The 18,430-nt window shown below is 34.4% G+C and overlaps 1 protein-coding gene across 1 annotated transcript in view; it reads left to right on the top strand.

Moving 5' to 3' along the window:
* Positions 1–18,430, top strand: part of LOC133616717 (atrial natriuretic peptide receptor 2-like) — a 64,357-nt gene that overhangs the window by 19,509 nt on the left and 26,418 nt on the right. Inside the window, exons 4-15 of the mRNA XM_072914740.1 lie at positions 1,493–1,616; positions 1,920–2,024; positions 4,239–4,341; positions 4,652–4,797; positions 4,861–4,933; positions 5,006–5,150; positions 7,671–7,757; positions 7,816–7,959; positions 8,031–8,152; positions 10,549–10,693; positions 16,828–16,876; positions 16,958–17,059. Of these exons, the coding sequence (XP_072770841.1) occupies positions 1,493–1,616; positions 1,920–2,024; positions 4,239–4,341; positions 4,652–4,797; positions 4,861–4,933; positions 5,006–5,150; positions 7,671–7,757; positions 7,816–7,959; positions 8,031–8,152; positions 10,549–10,693; positions 16,828–16,876; positions 16,958–17,059 (1,345 nt within the window). The remainder of the gene's footprint in view (positions 1–1,492; positions 1,617–1,919; positions 2,025–4,238; positions 4,342–4,651; positions 4,798–4,860; positions 4,934–5,005; positions 5,151–7,670; positions 7,758–7,815; positions 7,960–8,030; positions 8,153–10,548; positions 10,694–16,827; positions 16,877–16,957; positions 17,060–18,430) is intronic.

The raw sequence follows: 18,430 nt of genomic DNA, 5'->3' as shown, positions 1-18,430 counted from the left end.
GGGCCGGAGCAGGAGGGGATAGAAAGAGAAAAAAAAAGAAGACAGAGGGGGAAATTGTGGGGACAAGAGGGGGATTAGACAGAGAGACAAAAACAACAACAGCAAACAACAACAACAACAACAACAATAGAGCAACATCAGCAAATATGACATTGAAAAATTTTTTTTACCTTGAAAATCATTTTTAACCTTGAAAAAAAAATTTACCTTGAAAAGCTTTTTTTACCTTAAAAATTTTTTTTACCTTGAAAATCATTTTTAACCTTGAAAAAAAAAATTTGCCTTGAAAATCATTTTTTACCTTGAAAATCATTTTTTACCTTGAAAATCATTTTTAACCTTGAACATTTTTTTTACCTTGAAAATCATTTTTTACCTTGAAAATTTTTTTTTACCTTGAAAATAATTTTTTACCTTGAAAATAATTTTTAACCTTGAAAAAATGTTTTTACCTTGAAACATTTTTTTTACCTTAAATTTTTTTTTACCTTGAAAATCATTTTTTACCTTGAAAACACATTTTTTTTACTTTGAAAATTTTTTTTACCCATAAAATTTTTTTTACCTTGAAAATCATTTTTAACCTTGAAAAAAAAATTTACCTTGAAAAGCTTTTTTTACCTTAAAAAATTTTTTTACCTTGAAAATCATTTTTAACCTTGAAAAAAAAAATTTGCCTTGAAAATCATTTTTTACCTTGAAAATCATTTTTTACCTTGAAAATCATTTTTAACCTTGAACATTTTTTTTACCTTGAAAATCATTTTTTACCTTGAAAATTTTTTTTTACCTTGAAAATAATTTTTTACCTTGAAAATAATTTTTAACCTTGAAAAATTTTTTTTACCTTGAAACATTTTTTTTACCTTAAATTTTTTTTTACCTTGAAAATCATTTTTTACCTTGAAAACACATTTTTTTTTACTTTGAAAATTTTTTTTACCCATAAAATTTTTTTTACCTTGAACATTTTTTTTTACCTTGAAAAAAAAAATTTCCCTTGAAAAAAAAATTTTACCTTGAAAATCATTTTTTACCTTGAAAATCATTTTTTACCTTGAAAAATAAATTTTACCTTGAAAATTTTTTTTTACCCATAACATTTTTTTTACCTTGAAAATAATTTTTTACCTTGAAAATCATTTTTAACCTTGAAAAAAAATTTTTACCTTGAAATTTTTTTTTTTACCTTGAAAATCATTTTTTTACCTTGAAATAACATGATATGGAGTGGTGTAAATATGATGATACATATGATATATAAATATGATGTGGAATGGTGCAAATATGACACATGACATGTACTAATGATGTAGAGTGGTGCAAATATGATACGTGACATGTAATAATGATATAGAGTGGTGCAAATGTGATACATGACATGTAATAATGATATAGAGTGGTGCAAATATGATACGTGACATGTAATAATGATATAGAGTGGTGCAAATGTGATACATGACATGTAGTAATGGTTGATCCTTGTTCTCAGTGACGCCATGGAGGCCAAGCGGTTCTGTGAGGAACATCAGTGTCCATCCAACTGGAAGAACGCCAATGAGATCAACTGTTGTGTTTATCACGCCAACATCCACTCATGTCCTCTGGGCCTCATGGTGCGTATGATTATACATGTTATATATCCATATGATCATACATATTATATATACATATGATCATACATGTTATATATCAATATGATGATACATATTATATATAAATATGATTATACATATTATATATCAATATGATCATACATATTATATATAAATATGATGATACGTATTATATATAAATATGATGATACATATTAATATAAATATGACATATTATATATAAATATGATGATACATATTAATATGAATATGACGGTGCGTCGGTGCTGACGTTATCGTCAACATATTTTGACATTTTTACAGAAACAAGGCGGCATCTGTGGCCCGTGGATTCCTGACGACGGCAAGATCGTGACTCACACGGTGTCCAAAGCAGGCACCATGAGTCAGAAGTATTGGACGTCAAAGGTCAACCACCAGGATTTGCTTTTGTTGATTAAACTCTTTGAATGATTTGCAATTATTAATCTTCAATTGACAAATACAACACAAGAAGACAACATGTTTCCATGTCACAGTCAAAGTCTGCAGCTTTTTAGGACCAAAGTGACTTTAATTTTTTACAGACATTGATATGTTTATCATACTTGCCAGACATAGAACATCATATACTTTGATTAAGACCTTCTGAAATGTAGAAAAACACACAATTGACATATAATATATGGAGTAGCACATTTGAACATTACTCCCATACCAAGTCAATACATTTCAAGTAATTGGTTCCAGTCCTGACTGTGGTCAGTGAATTTCTGCAAAGTAGCATTTCTTCATTATTCATCATAGATAGAGTTTGATATATATATATATATATATATATATATATATATATATATATATATATATATATATATATATATATATATATATATATATATATATATATATATATATATATATATAATGAAATTCACTGACCACAGTCAGGCCTGGAACCAATTACTTGAAATGTATTGACTTGGTATGGGAGTAATGTTCAAATGTGCTACATATATATATATATATATATATATATATATATATATATATATATATATATATATATATATATATATATATATATATATATATATATATATATATATATATATATATATATCGAACTCTATCTATGATGAATAATGAAGAAATGCTACTTTGCAGAAATTCACTGACCACAGTCAGGACTGGAACCAATTACTTGAAATATATTGACTTGGTATGGGAGTAATGTTCAAATGTGCTACTCCATATATATATATATATATATATATATATATATATATATATATATATATATATATATATATATATATATATATATATATATATATATATATATATACATATATATATATATATATATATATATATATATATATATATATATATATATATATATATATATATATATATATATATATATATATATATATATATATATACATATATATATATATATATATATGTAGATGTAGATGTAGATGTAGATGTAGATGTATATGTATGTGTATATGTGCATCTATATATGTATATGTATGTGTATATGTATATGTATATATATATATATATATATATATATATATATATGTATATGTATATATATGTATATGTATGTGTATATGTATATATATGAAAGTGAATGTGTATATGTATGTGTGTATATGTATGTGTAGATGTGTGTACATATATATATATGTATATATATATATATATATATATACATATATATATACTATATATGTATATGTATGTGTATGTGTATATGTATATGTATGTGTATGTGTATTTGTATATGTATATATGTATATGTATGTGTACGTGTATATGTATATGTATGTGTATGTGTGTGCATATGTATGTGTATATGTATGTATACAAACACACACACAAATATATATATATATATATATATACATATATATATATACATATACATGTATATATATATATATGTGTATATGTATATATATATATATATATATATATATATATATATATATATATATATATATATATATATATATATGAATGTGTATGTGTATATGTATGTGTGTATATGTATGTGTAGATGTATATATATATATATAAATATATATGTGTAGATGTATATATATATATATATGTACTGTATGTGTATGTGTTTGTGTACATGTATGTGTGTATATATATGTATATATTGTTCAATCCCCACCTAGTACCAACCTCGTCATGTCCGTTGTGTCCTGAGCAAGACACTTCACCCTTGCTCCTGATGGGTGCTGGTTAGCGCCTTGCATGGCAGCTCCCTCCATCAGTGTGTGAATGTGTGTGTGAATGGGTAAATGTGGAAGTAGTGTCAAAGCGCTTTGAGTACCTTGAAGGTAGAAAAGCGCTATACAAGTACAACCCAACCCATATATGTAATATGTATATGTGTGTGTATGTGTATGTGTATACGTACGTGTATATGTATATATGTATGTGTATATGTACGTGTATATGTATATATGTATGAGTATGTGTATGTGTATATATGAATGTGAATGTGTATGTGAATGTGTATATGTATATGTATATGTACATGTATATGTTTATGTACATGTATATGTATATGTATGGGCGGTGGGATGCGTTGTGGGTGTCAACATGTTTTCTATCCAGGTGGTGCTGATCCACGTGGGAGTCACTTCGGTCATAGCTCACATCAAAATAGGAAAAATGCACGCAGCGTTGGAATCCAAAGTACTGGTGGTCAGCGCTCAGGGTGAGTACAACACGTACTTAGTGGTACTATATATATATATATATATGTATATATATATATATATATATATATATATACATATAAACATCTTCTTACATCTGCTGCAGTGATAATGCATTTGTTGTAGAATGATTATGTGTTCAGCAGTACTGCAATATTGATAAAGCTGTGAAGTAGAATGCTGAGTATTACCATGTTGTTACCATATAGTAGAGGTGTGGATCTTTGAGCACGTAACGATTCCATCCCATTCCAATTCCTATTCCAATGACACCCAGTCACCCAGTCTTACTACTCGAGCATGTTTCAGTGTGCGGGGACCACGTCTGCGAGGTGGAGGAGAACTGTCTCAACTGTCCTGCAGACTGTGGCATCTGTCCCATGTCCATCGCCATCAAGGTGTCCATCGGGCTTCCCGTCGCTCTTTTCAGCGCCGGCTTCATCCTGACCATGGTGGTGAGTGTGTGCCCCACGTAGTATGTGTCACATCCAAATCTTTATCCTAATCCTTCCTTGCAGTGGCTCCAGTACCAGAAACAGAAGATGTTTTGGGATGAAAGCTGGATCATTAACTACAAGAATATATTGTTTGGTAAAAAAAATTAAAAAAAAGGATGAAGTTGAAGAAGTGTTTTGTACTGCAGTCCTTGTGTTGTTGCTGCAGGCCGAGTGTGTGGGACAGACTTTGGCAGCACCAACAGCCCCCAGCGAGTGAAGAGTACCTCCAATGTCAGCCAGCTGACGGACGTCACCATGTGCACAGGAGTCAACACCTTCTTCAAGCAGGGCTTCATCCAGTCTGCCAGCTAGTAAGATACCAACACTACTAGTTGTACCAGTATTACACACCTTCTAGCAAGGTTTGTATCGAGAGAAATGACTGCCCAAACACACTAAATGTTTTTACTCAAGCGATTCGCAAATAAAAAATGTTCTTCAATTAAAAAAACTGTTCGCAAGTTAAAAAAAAACAATTTTCCTCATTTTAAAAAATGATTCCCAAGTTAAAAAAAACGATTTTCTTCATTTAAAAAAATGATTTGCAAGTAAAAAAAAAAAAAAAAAAATTCCTCATCTAAAATTTTTTTTCCAAGTTAAAAAAACTATTTTTTTCATTTAAAAACATTATTTGCAAGTTAAAAAACAACAACTATTTTCTTCATTTAAAAGATTATTTGCAAGTAAAAAAAAAACGTCTTCAATTAAAAAAAATATTTGCAAGTAAAAGTAAAAAATGTCTTCAATTAAAAAAACGATGAGCAAGTAAAAAAAAAAAAATAATTCTGCAAGTTAAAAAAAAAAAAAAATTCGTAGATAAAAAAGACAATAGCAATATTATTCAATTTCAAAAACATTCACAAGTGGAAAAGCAATTTTACTCAATTGAAAAACGGTTTGCAAGTAAAAAAAACAAAACCATTTTATTTCATTTTAAAAATGATTTCCAAGTTAAAAAAAACAACTATATTCTTCATTTTAAAAAAATGTTTGCAAGTTTAAATAAAAAAAACGATTTTCTTCAATTAAAAAAAATATTTCAAAACAATTTTATTCATTTAAAAATATTATTTGTAAGTTAAAAAACAACATCTATTTTCTTCATTTAAAAAATTATTCGCAATTTTAAAAAAACCCGTCTTCAATTAAAAAAAATATTTGCAAGTAAAAATAAAAAATGTCTTCAATTAAAAAAATGATGAGCAAGTACAAAAAAATAAAAAATTCTGCAAGTTAAAAAAATAAAAATAATTTGCAGATAAAAAAAACAACAGCAATATTATTCCATTTAAAAAACATTCACAAGTGGAAAAACAATTTTACTCAATTGAAAAACGGTTTGCAAGTAAAAAAAACAAAACAAATTTATTTCATTTTAAAAATGATTTCCAAGTAAAAAAAACAAACTATATTCTTCATTTAAAAAAATTATTTGCAAGTTTAAAAAAAAAAACGATTTTCTTCATTTAAAAAAAATATTTCCAAGTAAAAAAAAAACAATTTTTTTCATTTAAAAAAATTATTTGTAAGTTAAAAAACAACATCTATTTTCTTCATTTAAAATAAGTATTTGCAATTTTAAAAAAAACGTCTTCAATTAAAAAAAATATTTGCAAGTAAAAATAAAAAATGTCTTCAATTAAAAAAACGATGAGCAAGTAAAAAAAAAAAAAAAAATTCTGCAAGTTAAAAAAATAATAATTTGCAGATAAAAAAAACCAACAGCAATATTATTCAATTTAAAAAACATTCACAAGTGGAAAAACAATTTTACTCAATTGAAAAACGGTTTGCAAGTAAAAAAAACAAAACAATTTTATTTCATTTTAAAAATGATTTCCAAGTAAAAAAAAACAAACTATAATCTTCAATTTAAAAAATGATTTGCAAGTTTAAAAAAAACAACGATTTTCTACATTTAAAAAATGATTTGCAAGTTAAAAAAATTGTTCTACAATTAAAAAAAATATTTTCTAGTTAAAAAAAAGTGTCTTCAATTGAAAAAAAATATTTGCAAGTAAAAATAACAATTTGCTTCAATTAAAAAACTATTCGCAAGTAAAAAAACAAAAAAAACATTTTTCTTTTTTGAAAAAAACAGTTTTCTTCAATTAAAAAAACCATGCGCAAGTAAAAAAAATTTTTTTTCTGCAAGATAAAAAAACTAAACAATTTTATTTCATTTTAAAAATGATTTCCAAGTAAAAAAAACAACTATATTCTTCATTTTAAAAAATTATTTGCAAGTTTTTAAAAAAACGATTTTCTATTGTAAATTGTTCTTCAATTAAAAAAAATATTTTCTAGTTAAAAAAAAAAGTCTTCAATTGAAAAAAAAATATTTGCAAGTAAAAATAACAATTTGCTTCAATTAAAAAACTATTCGCAAGTAAAAAACAACAACAACAAAAAACATTTTTCTTTATTGAAAAAAAAACAGTTTTCTTCAATTAAAAAAACATGCGCAAGTAAAAAAAAATCTATTGTCTGCAAGATAAAAAAACAAAAACAATTTGCAGATAAAAAAAACAACAACAATATTATTCAATTTAAATAATATTCACAAGTGGACAAACAATTTTACTAAATTGAAAAACGATTCGCAAGTAAAAAAAATACAAAACAGCACAACAATCCTGCTGTGCGGTTTCGTTCTTTAATGATGTCTGCTGGTGGTGTGCCTCCGGATTTTTTCAACGCAAAAAATGTACCTTGGCTTAAAAAAGGTTGAAAAACACTGCGATGTCATTAGTTTCTACATTTGAATGAGACGTTGTTGATGAACAATAGCAGAAGAAAAAGGACATTTGAATATCGCTCTCACATTCTAGCGATGGAAGAAGTGTTGCCGTCAAGCACATCCAGAAGAAACACTTCACTCTCTCCAAAAGCATCAGGAAGGAAGTGAAAGAGGTCAGGTGAGTCATGTGACGCCTGCTGATTGGTCAACAGCCTCACGCCTGTCTGCCAACGCAGGCAACTGGACCACCCGAACCTCTGCAAGTTCATGGGAGGCTGCATCGAGGTGCCGTACATCAGCATCATCACGGAGCACTGCCCCAAAGGAAGCCTGGCCGATGTCCTCCTCAACGAGGACATTCCCATCAACTGGGGGTTCAGGTGGGGACGCCTCCACCTCCATAACACCACACTGTCGTGTCAATAAAAGCTATTCAACATGGCGCTACCAGACTGTCCTTCGCCACCGATGTTGCCCGCGGGATGTCCTACCTGCATCAGCACAAGGTGTTCCATGGAAGACTCCACTCCAGGAACTGTGTCATTGACGATCGTTGGGTGTGCAAGATCTCAGGTGCGTTAAAAACACACCATCATGTTAGGTCAGTGCACTTCTTCTCAAACCCCAGCACCAGTGTTGTAACTAGAAATGTCCGATAATGGCTTTTTTGCCGATATCCAATATTGTCCAACTCTTAATTACCGATTCCGATATCAACCGATACCGATATATACAGTGGTGGAATTAACACATTATTATGCCTAATTTTGTTGTGATGCCCCGCTGGATGCATTAAACAATGTAACAAAGTTTTCCAAAATAAATCAACTCGAGTTATGGAAAAAAAAAAGTGCCAACATGGCACTGCCATATTTATTATTGAAGTCACAAAGTGCATTCTTTTTTTTAACATGCCTCAAAACAGCAGCTTGGAATTTGGGACATGCTCTCCCTGAGAGAGCATGAGGAGGTTGAGGTGGGCGGGGTTGGAGGTAGCGGGGGGTGTATATTGTAGCGTCCCGAAAGAGTTAGTGCTGCAAGGGGTTCTGGGTATTTGTTCTGTTGTGTTTATGTTGTGTTACGGTGCGGACGTTCTCCCGAAATGTGTTTGTCATTCTTGTTTGGTGTGGGTTCACAGTGTGGCGCATATTTGTAACAGTGTTAAAGTTGTTTATACGGCCACCCTCAGTGTGACCTGTATGGCTGTTGACCAAGTATGCTTGCATTCACTTGTGTGTGTGTGAAAAGCCGTAGATATTATGTGATTGGGCTGGCACGCAGAGGCAGTGCCTTTAAGGTTTATTGGCGCTCTATACTTCTCGTCGAAGCATGTTGCTTTTGTAGGTGTTTCAGCAGATTTGAATTGCTGTTTTGGGCTGTAGATAGGATCTTTGATCCAAGACACAACTTACATTTGACTGAAATGTTCTTTTCTTTGTGCTCGACAATAGAAAAGTAGTGAGAACATCTCCATGTTAAGAAACTCGGCTTTGGCTCCGCCATAATGTTTTGTCAGTAAACACAGACACGCCCCCCCGCCCCACACACACACACCCACACAGAGAGCGCGGCGCGCCTCTTCCTTGTGACACAGGAACATTCAGAAGGACGACAGCAATAAAACACACTCAGATCTTCTCAGTTTCTAGTCAATACTATATAAAAAATAACGTAAAATAACGCAGTAACGCATCATGTAGTAACGATAACAGAGTTACTGAATATAAAAAATAACACGTTAGACTACTAGTTACCGCCGAAAATAACGGCGTTACAATAACGTGTTACAAAGTAACGCGTTAGTCCAAACACTGGTTTTCAGTCACCATGGTTGCACTACCCCCACACAGGACGCTTAACAACACTCACTCTGCCCCTTAGTGTTCTGGTAAAGCATACTTGCCAACCTTGAGACCTCCGATTTATATATATATATATATACTGTATATATAAGAAATACTTGACTTTCAGTCAATTATATATATATATATATATATATATATATATATATATATATATATATATATATATATATATATATATATATATATATATATATATATATAAGAGAAATACTTGAATTTCAGTGTTCATTTATTTACACATATACATACACATAACACTCATCTACTCATTGTTGAGTTAAGGGTTGAATTGTCCATCCTTGTTCTATTCTCTGTCACTATTTTTCGAACCATGCTGAACATGATGATGCATTCTGTGTGGCACGCACAAAAGTGCTTTCATCAAATGCACTAGATGGCAGTATTGTCCTGTTTAAGAGTGTCACAACATTGCTGTTTACGGCAGACAAACTGCTTTACGGTATACAAAAACGTGACTGCTGTTGTTGTGTGTTGTTACCGTGCTGGGAGGACGTTAATGAAACTGCCTAACAATAAACCCACATAAGAAACCAAGAACTCGCCCTCCATCATTCTACAGTTATAACGTTATTGGGCAGGTATGCTGTTTATGTTGTGGGCCTGAATTTCGGGAGATTTTCGGGAGAAAATTTGTCCCGGGAGGTTTTCGGGAGAGGCGCTGAATTTCGGGAGTCTCCCGGACAATCCGGGAGGGTTGGCAAGTATGTGGTAAAGTCAAGCACTGAGCCGCCAGCCCTGCTCTCATGAAACATCTTTCAACAGCACCATGTTTATGTCTTTGAAGGTTCTCCAAAAAATGTCAACAATAACAACAACTTTTCCTGGAAACTAATTACATTACTAACTCAATTACTTTTTTGGAGGAAATAACTCGTGACTATAACGTGGGTTTAGCTCGATGCTAATTTACATTGGCTATCCCATATACATGCTCCCGATTAGCATTAGTGGGTTTTACGTGGCGATTTCAACACCTCCAAATGTATGAAGTAAAATTACTTACTACTCCTGTCATACAGAGGATCTTTGACACAACTCGCGTGTGTAAATAAGCACGCTGTAATGTTTTCATTTCCTGCGCAGATTACGGCCTCACGCTCTACCGAAAGGAGGACTTTGACGGCATCAGCAACGGGTTCACCTGCGGTGACGTCAACCGCCTCTACTGCGCTCCAGAGGTCCTGCTGGGGAGTAGCTCCACCATGACGGCAGCAGCAGACGTCTACAGGTGTGTTTGCAAGGCAGACATGACACTTGCTCTATTCTTGCATTTCCAAACCAGGGGTGTCCACGTAGCAAATGTTTTAACAACCCGCCACACAAATGTTAGCATTCTAATATCGGCGTGTTAGCTTTTTGGTTAATTTTGCAGATATACACCTCGGTATTATTTGATAACTGTTAGCATGGTAACGTTGGTAAGCTAGCTTTTTTTTTTTTTTTAGATCATTTTGTAGGTGTATTTTGGTACTTGATGCATGCTAACGTGAGCATGCTAGCGTTCTAGAGAATTTATTTAGGCACACGTCTCAGACTAATATATTTTGGTATTTGACGCATGGTCCAGGAAGCATTTTAGCATGCTAATATTAGCATGCTAGCTTTTTCTTTTAGCTAATTTAGCATCAAAGTGTCATATATTTTTGGTATTTCACTAATAGTAACTTTAAAGGGGAACATTATCACAATTTCAGAAGGGTTAAAACCATTAAAAATCAGTTCCCAGTGGCTTATTATATTTTTCGAAGTTTTTTTTCAAAATTTTACCCATCACACAATATCCCTAAAAAAAGCTTCAAAGTGCCTGATTTTAACCATCGTTATAAACACCCGTCCATTTTCCTGTGACGTCACATAGTGAAGCCAACACAAACAAACATGGCGGATAGAACAGCAAGCTATGGCGACATTAGCTCGGACTCAGACTCGGATTTCAGCGGCTTAAGCGATTCAACAGATTACGAATGTATTGAAACGGATGGTTGTAGTGTGGAGGCAGGTAGCGAAAACGAAATTGAAGAAGAAACTGAAGCTATTGAGCCATATCGGTTTGAACCGTATGCAAGCGAAACCGACGAAAACGACACGACAGCCAGCGACACGGGAGAAAGCGAGGACGAATTCGGCAATCGCCTTCTAACCAACGATTGGTATGTGTTTGTTTGGCATTAAAGGAAACTAACAACTATGAACTAGGTTTACAGCATATGAAATACATTTGGCAACAACATGCACTTTGAGAGTGCAGACAGCCCAGTTTTCACCAATTAATATATTCTGTAGACATACCCTGGAGTTGATGTCAGCAGGCCAGGGAAGCTAGGGTCGATATTCTCCTCTTGATCATCTTCGGTGGCATAAGGGACGGTGTGAGCCAAGACATCCAGGGGGTTTAGCTCGCTCGTCTGCGGGAACAAACTGCCGCCATTGCTTGCCGTGCTACCGAGGTCCTTTGTCCCTGAATTGCTCACACACTCCGGCAGATTCAATGGGGGTCTGGCGGCAGATTTCTTTGACTTTATCGTTGGAAATGCATCTGCTTTGAGTGTCGCAGGATATCCACACATTCTTGCCATCTCTGTCGTAGCATAGCTTTCGTCGGTAAAGTGTGCGGAACAAAGGTCCAATTTCTTGCCACTTTCGCATCTTTGGGCCACTGGTGCAACTTGAATCCGTCCCTGTTCGTGTTGTTACACCCTCCGACAACACACCGACGAGGCATGATGTCTCCAAGGTACGGAAAACAGTCGAAAAAACGGAAAACAACAGAGCTGATTTGAGTCGGTGTTTGAGAAAATGGCGGATTGCTTCCCGATCATCGCTCCGAGAGCGAATATTAGAAAGGCGTTTAATTCGCCAAAATTCACCCATTTACAGTTCGGAAATCGGTTAAAAAAATATATGGTCTTTTTTTCTGCAACATCAAGGTATATATTGACGCTTACATAGCTTTTTTTTTTTTTTTTAGCTCATTTCGCTCTTACATTTTGCTCCTTTGATTGATTGATTGAGACTTTTATTAGTAGATTGCACAATACAGTACATGTTCCGTACAATTGACCACTAAATGGTAACACCCCAATAAGTTTTTCAACTTGTTTAAGTCGGGGTTCACTTAAATTAATTCATGGTACAAATATATACTATCAGCATAATGCAGTCATCACACAAGTTAATCATCAGAGTATATACATTGAATTATTTACATTATTTACAATACGGGGTGTGGGATGTGGAGGGGGGGGGGGGGGGGTAGGTTTGGTTGATATCAGCACTTCAGTCATCAACAATTGCATCATCAGAGAAATGGACATTGTAACAGTGTAGGTCTGACTTGGTAGGATATGTACAGCGTGCAGTGAACATAGTGAGTTCAGAAAGCATAAGAACAAGTATATACATTTGATTATTTACATTTGATTATTTACATTTGATTATTTACAATCCGGGGAGGTGGGATGTGGTGGGGGGGGGGTGTTAGTTTAGGGTTGAAGTTGCCTGGAGGTGTTCTTTTAGTGAGGTTTTGAAGGAGGATATACATGCACCTTCTTTTACACCTGTTGGGAGTGCATTCCATATTGATGTGGCATAGAAGGAGAATGAGTTAAGACCTTTGTTAGATCGGAATCTGGGTTTAAATGGCGGTCATTTACGTTATGGAAGTAGTTTGACATGTACTTCGGTATCAGGGAGGTGTAGCGGATTTTATAGACCAGGCTCAGTGCAAGTTGTTTTACTCTGTCCTCCACCCTGAGCCAGCCCACTGTGGAGAAGTTGGTAGGAGTGAGGTGTGATCTGGGGTGGAGGTCTAGAAGTAACCTGACCAGCTTGTTCTGGGATGTTTGGAGTCTAGATTTGAGGGTTTTGAAGGTGCTGGGGTACCAGGAGGTGCATGCCTAATCGTAAAAGGGTAGATGAGCAGCGTGCTAACTGTTAGCATTTCAGTTTGGCTTTGGATCATCAGCATTAAGAAGAAAGAAAATCGATATATTGCTCTGGTTTTGAAGGTGAGAACGAGCAAAAGGGCCACCACATCCTTTGAATTGTCAGTCTGTGGCCCTCAGTGGAAAAGAGTTGGGCTCCCTTGCTCTAAAGTCCAGTTCTGGGTTCAAATCGGCCTCGAAAGTTGTATCGCTTCAACCGACGTCATGCAGTTCTTACCGCGACTTAGGCAGACTTTTGTAAGAACGTTTCAACTCGGGCTCCCAAAGATATCACGATAATAACAAATTCACGCTAATTTCTCGTTTTTTTTTGGCGCACTAATAATGTTAGCCAGGCCGATGTTGTGGGTAGTAATTTATAGTCAATCAATCAATCAATGTTTATTTATATAGCCCTAAATCACAAGCGTCTCAAAGGGCTGCACAAGCCACAACACATCCTCGGTACAGAGCCCACATAAGGGCAAGGAAAAACTCACCCCAGTGGGACGTCGATGTGAATGACTATGAGAAACCTTGGAGAGGACCACATATGTGGGTAACCCCCGCCCTCTAGGGGAGACCGAAAGCAATGGATGTCGATGTGTGTTTCTAGTGAGCCTATGTGAGAAGTGCTACTCGGTATAAAAGTCAGTAGATTTCACAACGGCTCACTTCGCAAAATTTTACTGTAAAAAAATAAAAGTGGTACCGATTTTGTATTTACAGAAATGCAATGTAAACATTGTACAGTACAAAAACTGGCAGCTCAGTCGCCACAATTTTACCATAAAATAAAAGTGATACCGTTTTCCGTAATTTGGTGTAAAAAAAACAAAAAAAACAATAATAATAAGAGATTTTATTTGTAAAAGCACTTTACATTGAGTAAACAACCTCAAAGTGCTACAGTGTATTAAAAAAAAAAAAAAAAAAAAAAAGATAATAAAAATAAAAATTAGAACAGCCTAATAGCTAGAACTAGTATGCATATATCTTTAAAAAAAAAAAAAAAAAATTAAAAGAAGGGGTTTTAAGCCTTTTTTAAAAGCTTCCACAGTCTGTGGTGCCCTCAGGTGGTCAGGGAGATCATTCCACAGACTGGGAGCGGCGGAGCAGAAAGCCCGGTCTCCCATTGTTTGTAGCTTTGTCCTCGGAGGTTGGAGGAGATTAGCCTGTCCGGAGCGGAGTTGTCGTGTGGAGGATTTGGGGGTGAGTAGTTCTTTGAGGTAGATGGGGGCATTTCCATGGAGGCAAAAAAACACCTTAAATTTTACAGTAAAATCTACTGCTTTCTTTTTTCTACAGTGTAACGACATGCATGCGTCAGAAAAGACCAATTTCATCGTAGGTCCCCTTTAAAGTAGCAGTGGGACAAACAAGTTTATATGTTCATTGTATCATTAAACCATATCCAATTGTATTTAAAATCCACAAAATATGTGACAATACAGTTTAAAATGTCACAAAATCAGTGAGCCGCTTCTGCACTCCGACCACATTATTATATCAGTCATACTTGAAAATATTCAATGAGATTGTCAGAATAATTGTATGTAAATTATCACAAAACTTTCTGTTCCCGTGGGTTCCCGGCGAGGAGACAAAAGCTGTCTTTGATCTTGCCAAGCTAAAGGCTTGTAAAACCCCACTGTGTACGATGGGAAGCGACATGAAGGTGTCGGTTTCTTTGATCTATTGTGATCCACAGGAAGATCTTGTCTTGACCCGAGATCTACAAAGCGGAGAGGAAGCAGGCATCTTTTCTTTGAACTGTTTTGTGACCGAGTGCAACAGCTTTTTACGACCCCATCTCCCCTTAGAAACAGCTGTTGCTATGTAATCAGGGAAAGTCCAAATAAAAGAGGAGGCGTGTAACCATTTGGTCAGAGCGTGGTGGAAGACTGTGCAAGAGTACAGCCCAGACGTTTCTCCTCATGAGCCAAATTGAATCCTGTCGTTGTTTAATTCCTTGCTTCTAGTCTGTTTAATAGATGTCATCGGGGTTTGAACCTGACAGAGATGTGCTGTTTATTATTGACAATCCTTATGTAAGACAAGTACACATATGTTTTTTCTTTTTTAATGTATTAAAAATGGTAAATAAATATGTAACAACTGAGTCAACAGATGGAGGGTCCTCTCATCATACTCTCTAAAAACATTCACCAACAATACTCCATTTACCTGAAAATGGACCAAATATGCATGATATTGTTATTATAAGCGCTAACACAGACGTGCATTGATAGCAGTGACCATGGACCATATTTGCCAACCTTGAGACCTCCGATTTCGGGAGGTGGGGTGGGGGGGGGGGGCGTGGTTAAGAGGGGGAGGAGTATATTTACAGCTACAATTCACCAAGTCAAGTATTTCACATATATATATATATATATATATATATATATATATATATATATATATATATATATATATATGAGAAATACTTGAATTTCAGTGTTCATTTATTTACACATATACACACACACAACACTCATCTACTCATTGTTGCGTTAAGGGTTGAATTGTCCATCCTTGTTCTATTCTCTGTCACTATTTTTCTAACCATGCTGAACACCCTCTCTGATGATACATTCTGCTTCGTCTCCTTGTTTGTGTGCGCAGTAGATGTTATTGTCACATATGCATGTACAGTAGATGGCAGTATTGTCCTGTTTAAGAGTGTCACAACATTGCTGTTTACGGCAGACGAACTGCTTTACGGCAGACAAAAACGTGACTGCTGTTGTTGTGTGTTGTTACCGCGCTGGGAGGACGTTAATGAAACTGCCTAACAATAAACCCACATAAGAAACCAAGAACTCGTCCTCCATCATTCTACAGTTATAACGTGATTGGGCAGGCATGCTGTTTATATTGTGGGAAAGCGGAGATTTTCGGGAGAACATTTGTCCCGGGAGGTTTTCGGGAGAGGCGCTGAATTTCGGGAGTCTCCCGGAAAATCCGGGAGGGTTGGCAAGTATGCCATGGACCCACAGGCTGGTTCACTTTCACGTCCCCCGAGATGAAAAAAAACTTTTTTTAAAACCTTTGTAAAATTTCTAATTTGGTGTAGAAAAAAAACAAAGAAAAAACGCCGTAAGTTTTACGGTAAAATTCATTTGCCAGTTTTTAACAGTAAAATCTACTGCTTTCTTTTTTCTCCAGTGCAAAGCATGGTGTGTGGGGGATAGTGTGTGTTGTGTCCATGTTGTGAGGTGTGTTGTTTTCCTTAAAGACAAATGGCCCTTTTATGCTAAATGAACCTTTGATGATGTCATATTGTGTGTAAACATGATGCCACATCCAGTTAGAAGAGCCCCGTCACCATTTCCCCAAGACGGCTTTCTAAAAACCCAGGCTTCACTACACATCTTAAAATAAGAATCTGTACGTCCCGACCTTTAGAAGTTGTCTTTCTTCTGTCCTGTCTCAGCTACGCCATGATCCTGGTGGAGATAGCCACTCGCTCAGACCTCATCTCCGTGAGTGTGACATGTGACCTGTGACCTGTGACCTGTGACTCCTCCCACTGATCACTCATTGGTTGCTTGGGACAGGACCAGGGAGAGGGCGGGAGGATGGACATCACCTGGCGCCCGCCTCTGCCTCAACTCAAAGCGGGAAAAACCGACTTGGACTGTCCCAGTCAGGAAGACTACTGTGAGGTGTGTGTGTGTGTGTGTGTGTGTGTGTGTGTGTGTGTGTGTGTGTGTGTGTGTGTGTGTGTGTGTGCACGCGCGCACATTTCCATCAGTACTTTGCATGTTATTATAGATTGTTTACGTCAGTAGTTTGAATGTTATTATAGATTGTTAACGTCAGTAGTTTGAATGTTATTATAGATTGTTTACGTCAGTAGTTTGAATGTTATAATAGATTGTTTACATCAGTAGTTTGAATGTTATTATAGATTGTTTACGTCAGTAGTTTGAATGTTATTATGGATTGTTTACGTCAGTAGTTTGAATGTTATTATAGATCGTTTCCGTCAGTAGTTTGAATGTTTTTATGGATCCTTTATGTCGATAGTTTGAATGTTATTATAGATTTTTTCCATCAGTAGTTTGATTGTTATTATAGATTGTTTACATCAGTAGTTTGATTGTTATTATAGATTGTTTACATCAGTAGTTTGAATGGTATTATAAATTGTTTACATCAGTACTTTGCATGTTATTATTGATTGTTTACATCAATAGTTTGAATGTTATTATAGATTGTTTCCATTAGTAGTTTGCATGTTGTTATAGATTGTTTACGTCAGTAGTTTGAATGTTATTACAGATTGTTTACGTCAGTAGTTTGCATGTTATTATAGATTGTTTACATCAGTAGTTTGCATGTTATTATAGATTGTTTACATCAGTAGTTTGAATGTTATTATAGATTGTTTACGTCAGTAGTTTGAATGTTATTATAGATTGTTTGCGTCAGTAGTTTGAATGTTATTATAGATTGTTTACGTCAGTAGTTTGAATGTTATTATAGATCGTTTCCGTCAGTAGTTTGAATGTTTTTATGGATCGTTTCCGTCAGTAGTTTGAATGTTTTTATGGATCGTTTACGTCGATAGTTTGAATGTTATTATAGATTTTTTCCATCAGTAGTTTGATTGTTATTATAGATTGTTTACATCAGTAGTTTGAATGTTATTATAGATTGTTTACATCAGTAGTTTGAATGGTATTATAAATTGTTTACATCAGTACTTTGCATGTTATTATTGATTGTTTACATCAGTAGTTTGAATGTTATTATAGATTGTTTCCATTAGTAGTTTGCATGTTGTTATAGATTGTTTACGTCAGTAGTTTGAATGTTTTTATAGGTTGTTTACATCAATAGTTTGAATGTTATTATAGATTGTTTATGTCAGTAGTTTGAATGTTATTATAGGTTGTTTACGTTAGTAGTTTGAATGTTATAATAGATTGTTTACATCAGTACTTTGCATGTTATTATAGATTGTTTACATCAGTAGCTTGAATGTTATTATAGATTGTTTACATCAGTAGTTTGAATGTTATTATAGATTG

Source organism: Nerophis lumbriciformis, linkage group LG14 (genome assembly GCF_033978685.3).
Source record: "Nerophis lumbriciformis linkage group LG14, RoL_Nlum_v2.1, whole genome shotgun sequence".
Classification (NCBI taxonomy): Eukaryota; Metazoa; Chordata; class Actinopteri; order Syngnathiformes; family Syngnathidae; genus Nerophis; species Nerophis lumbriciformis.
Note: the sequence above shows the minus strand (reverse complement) of the source record. Positions and strands in the feature narration are given on the sequence as shown.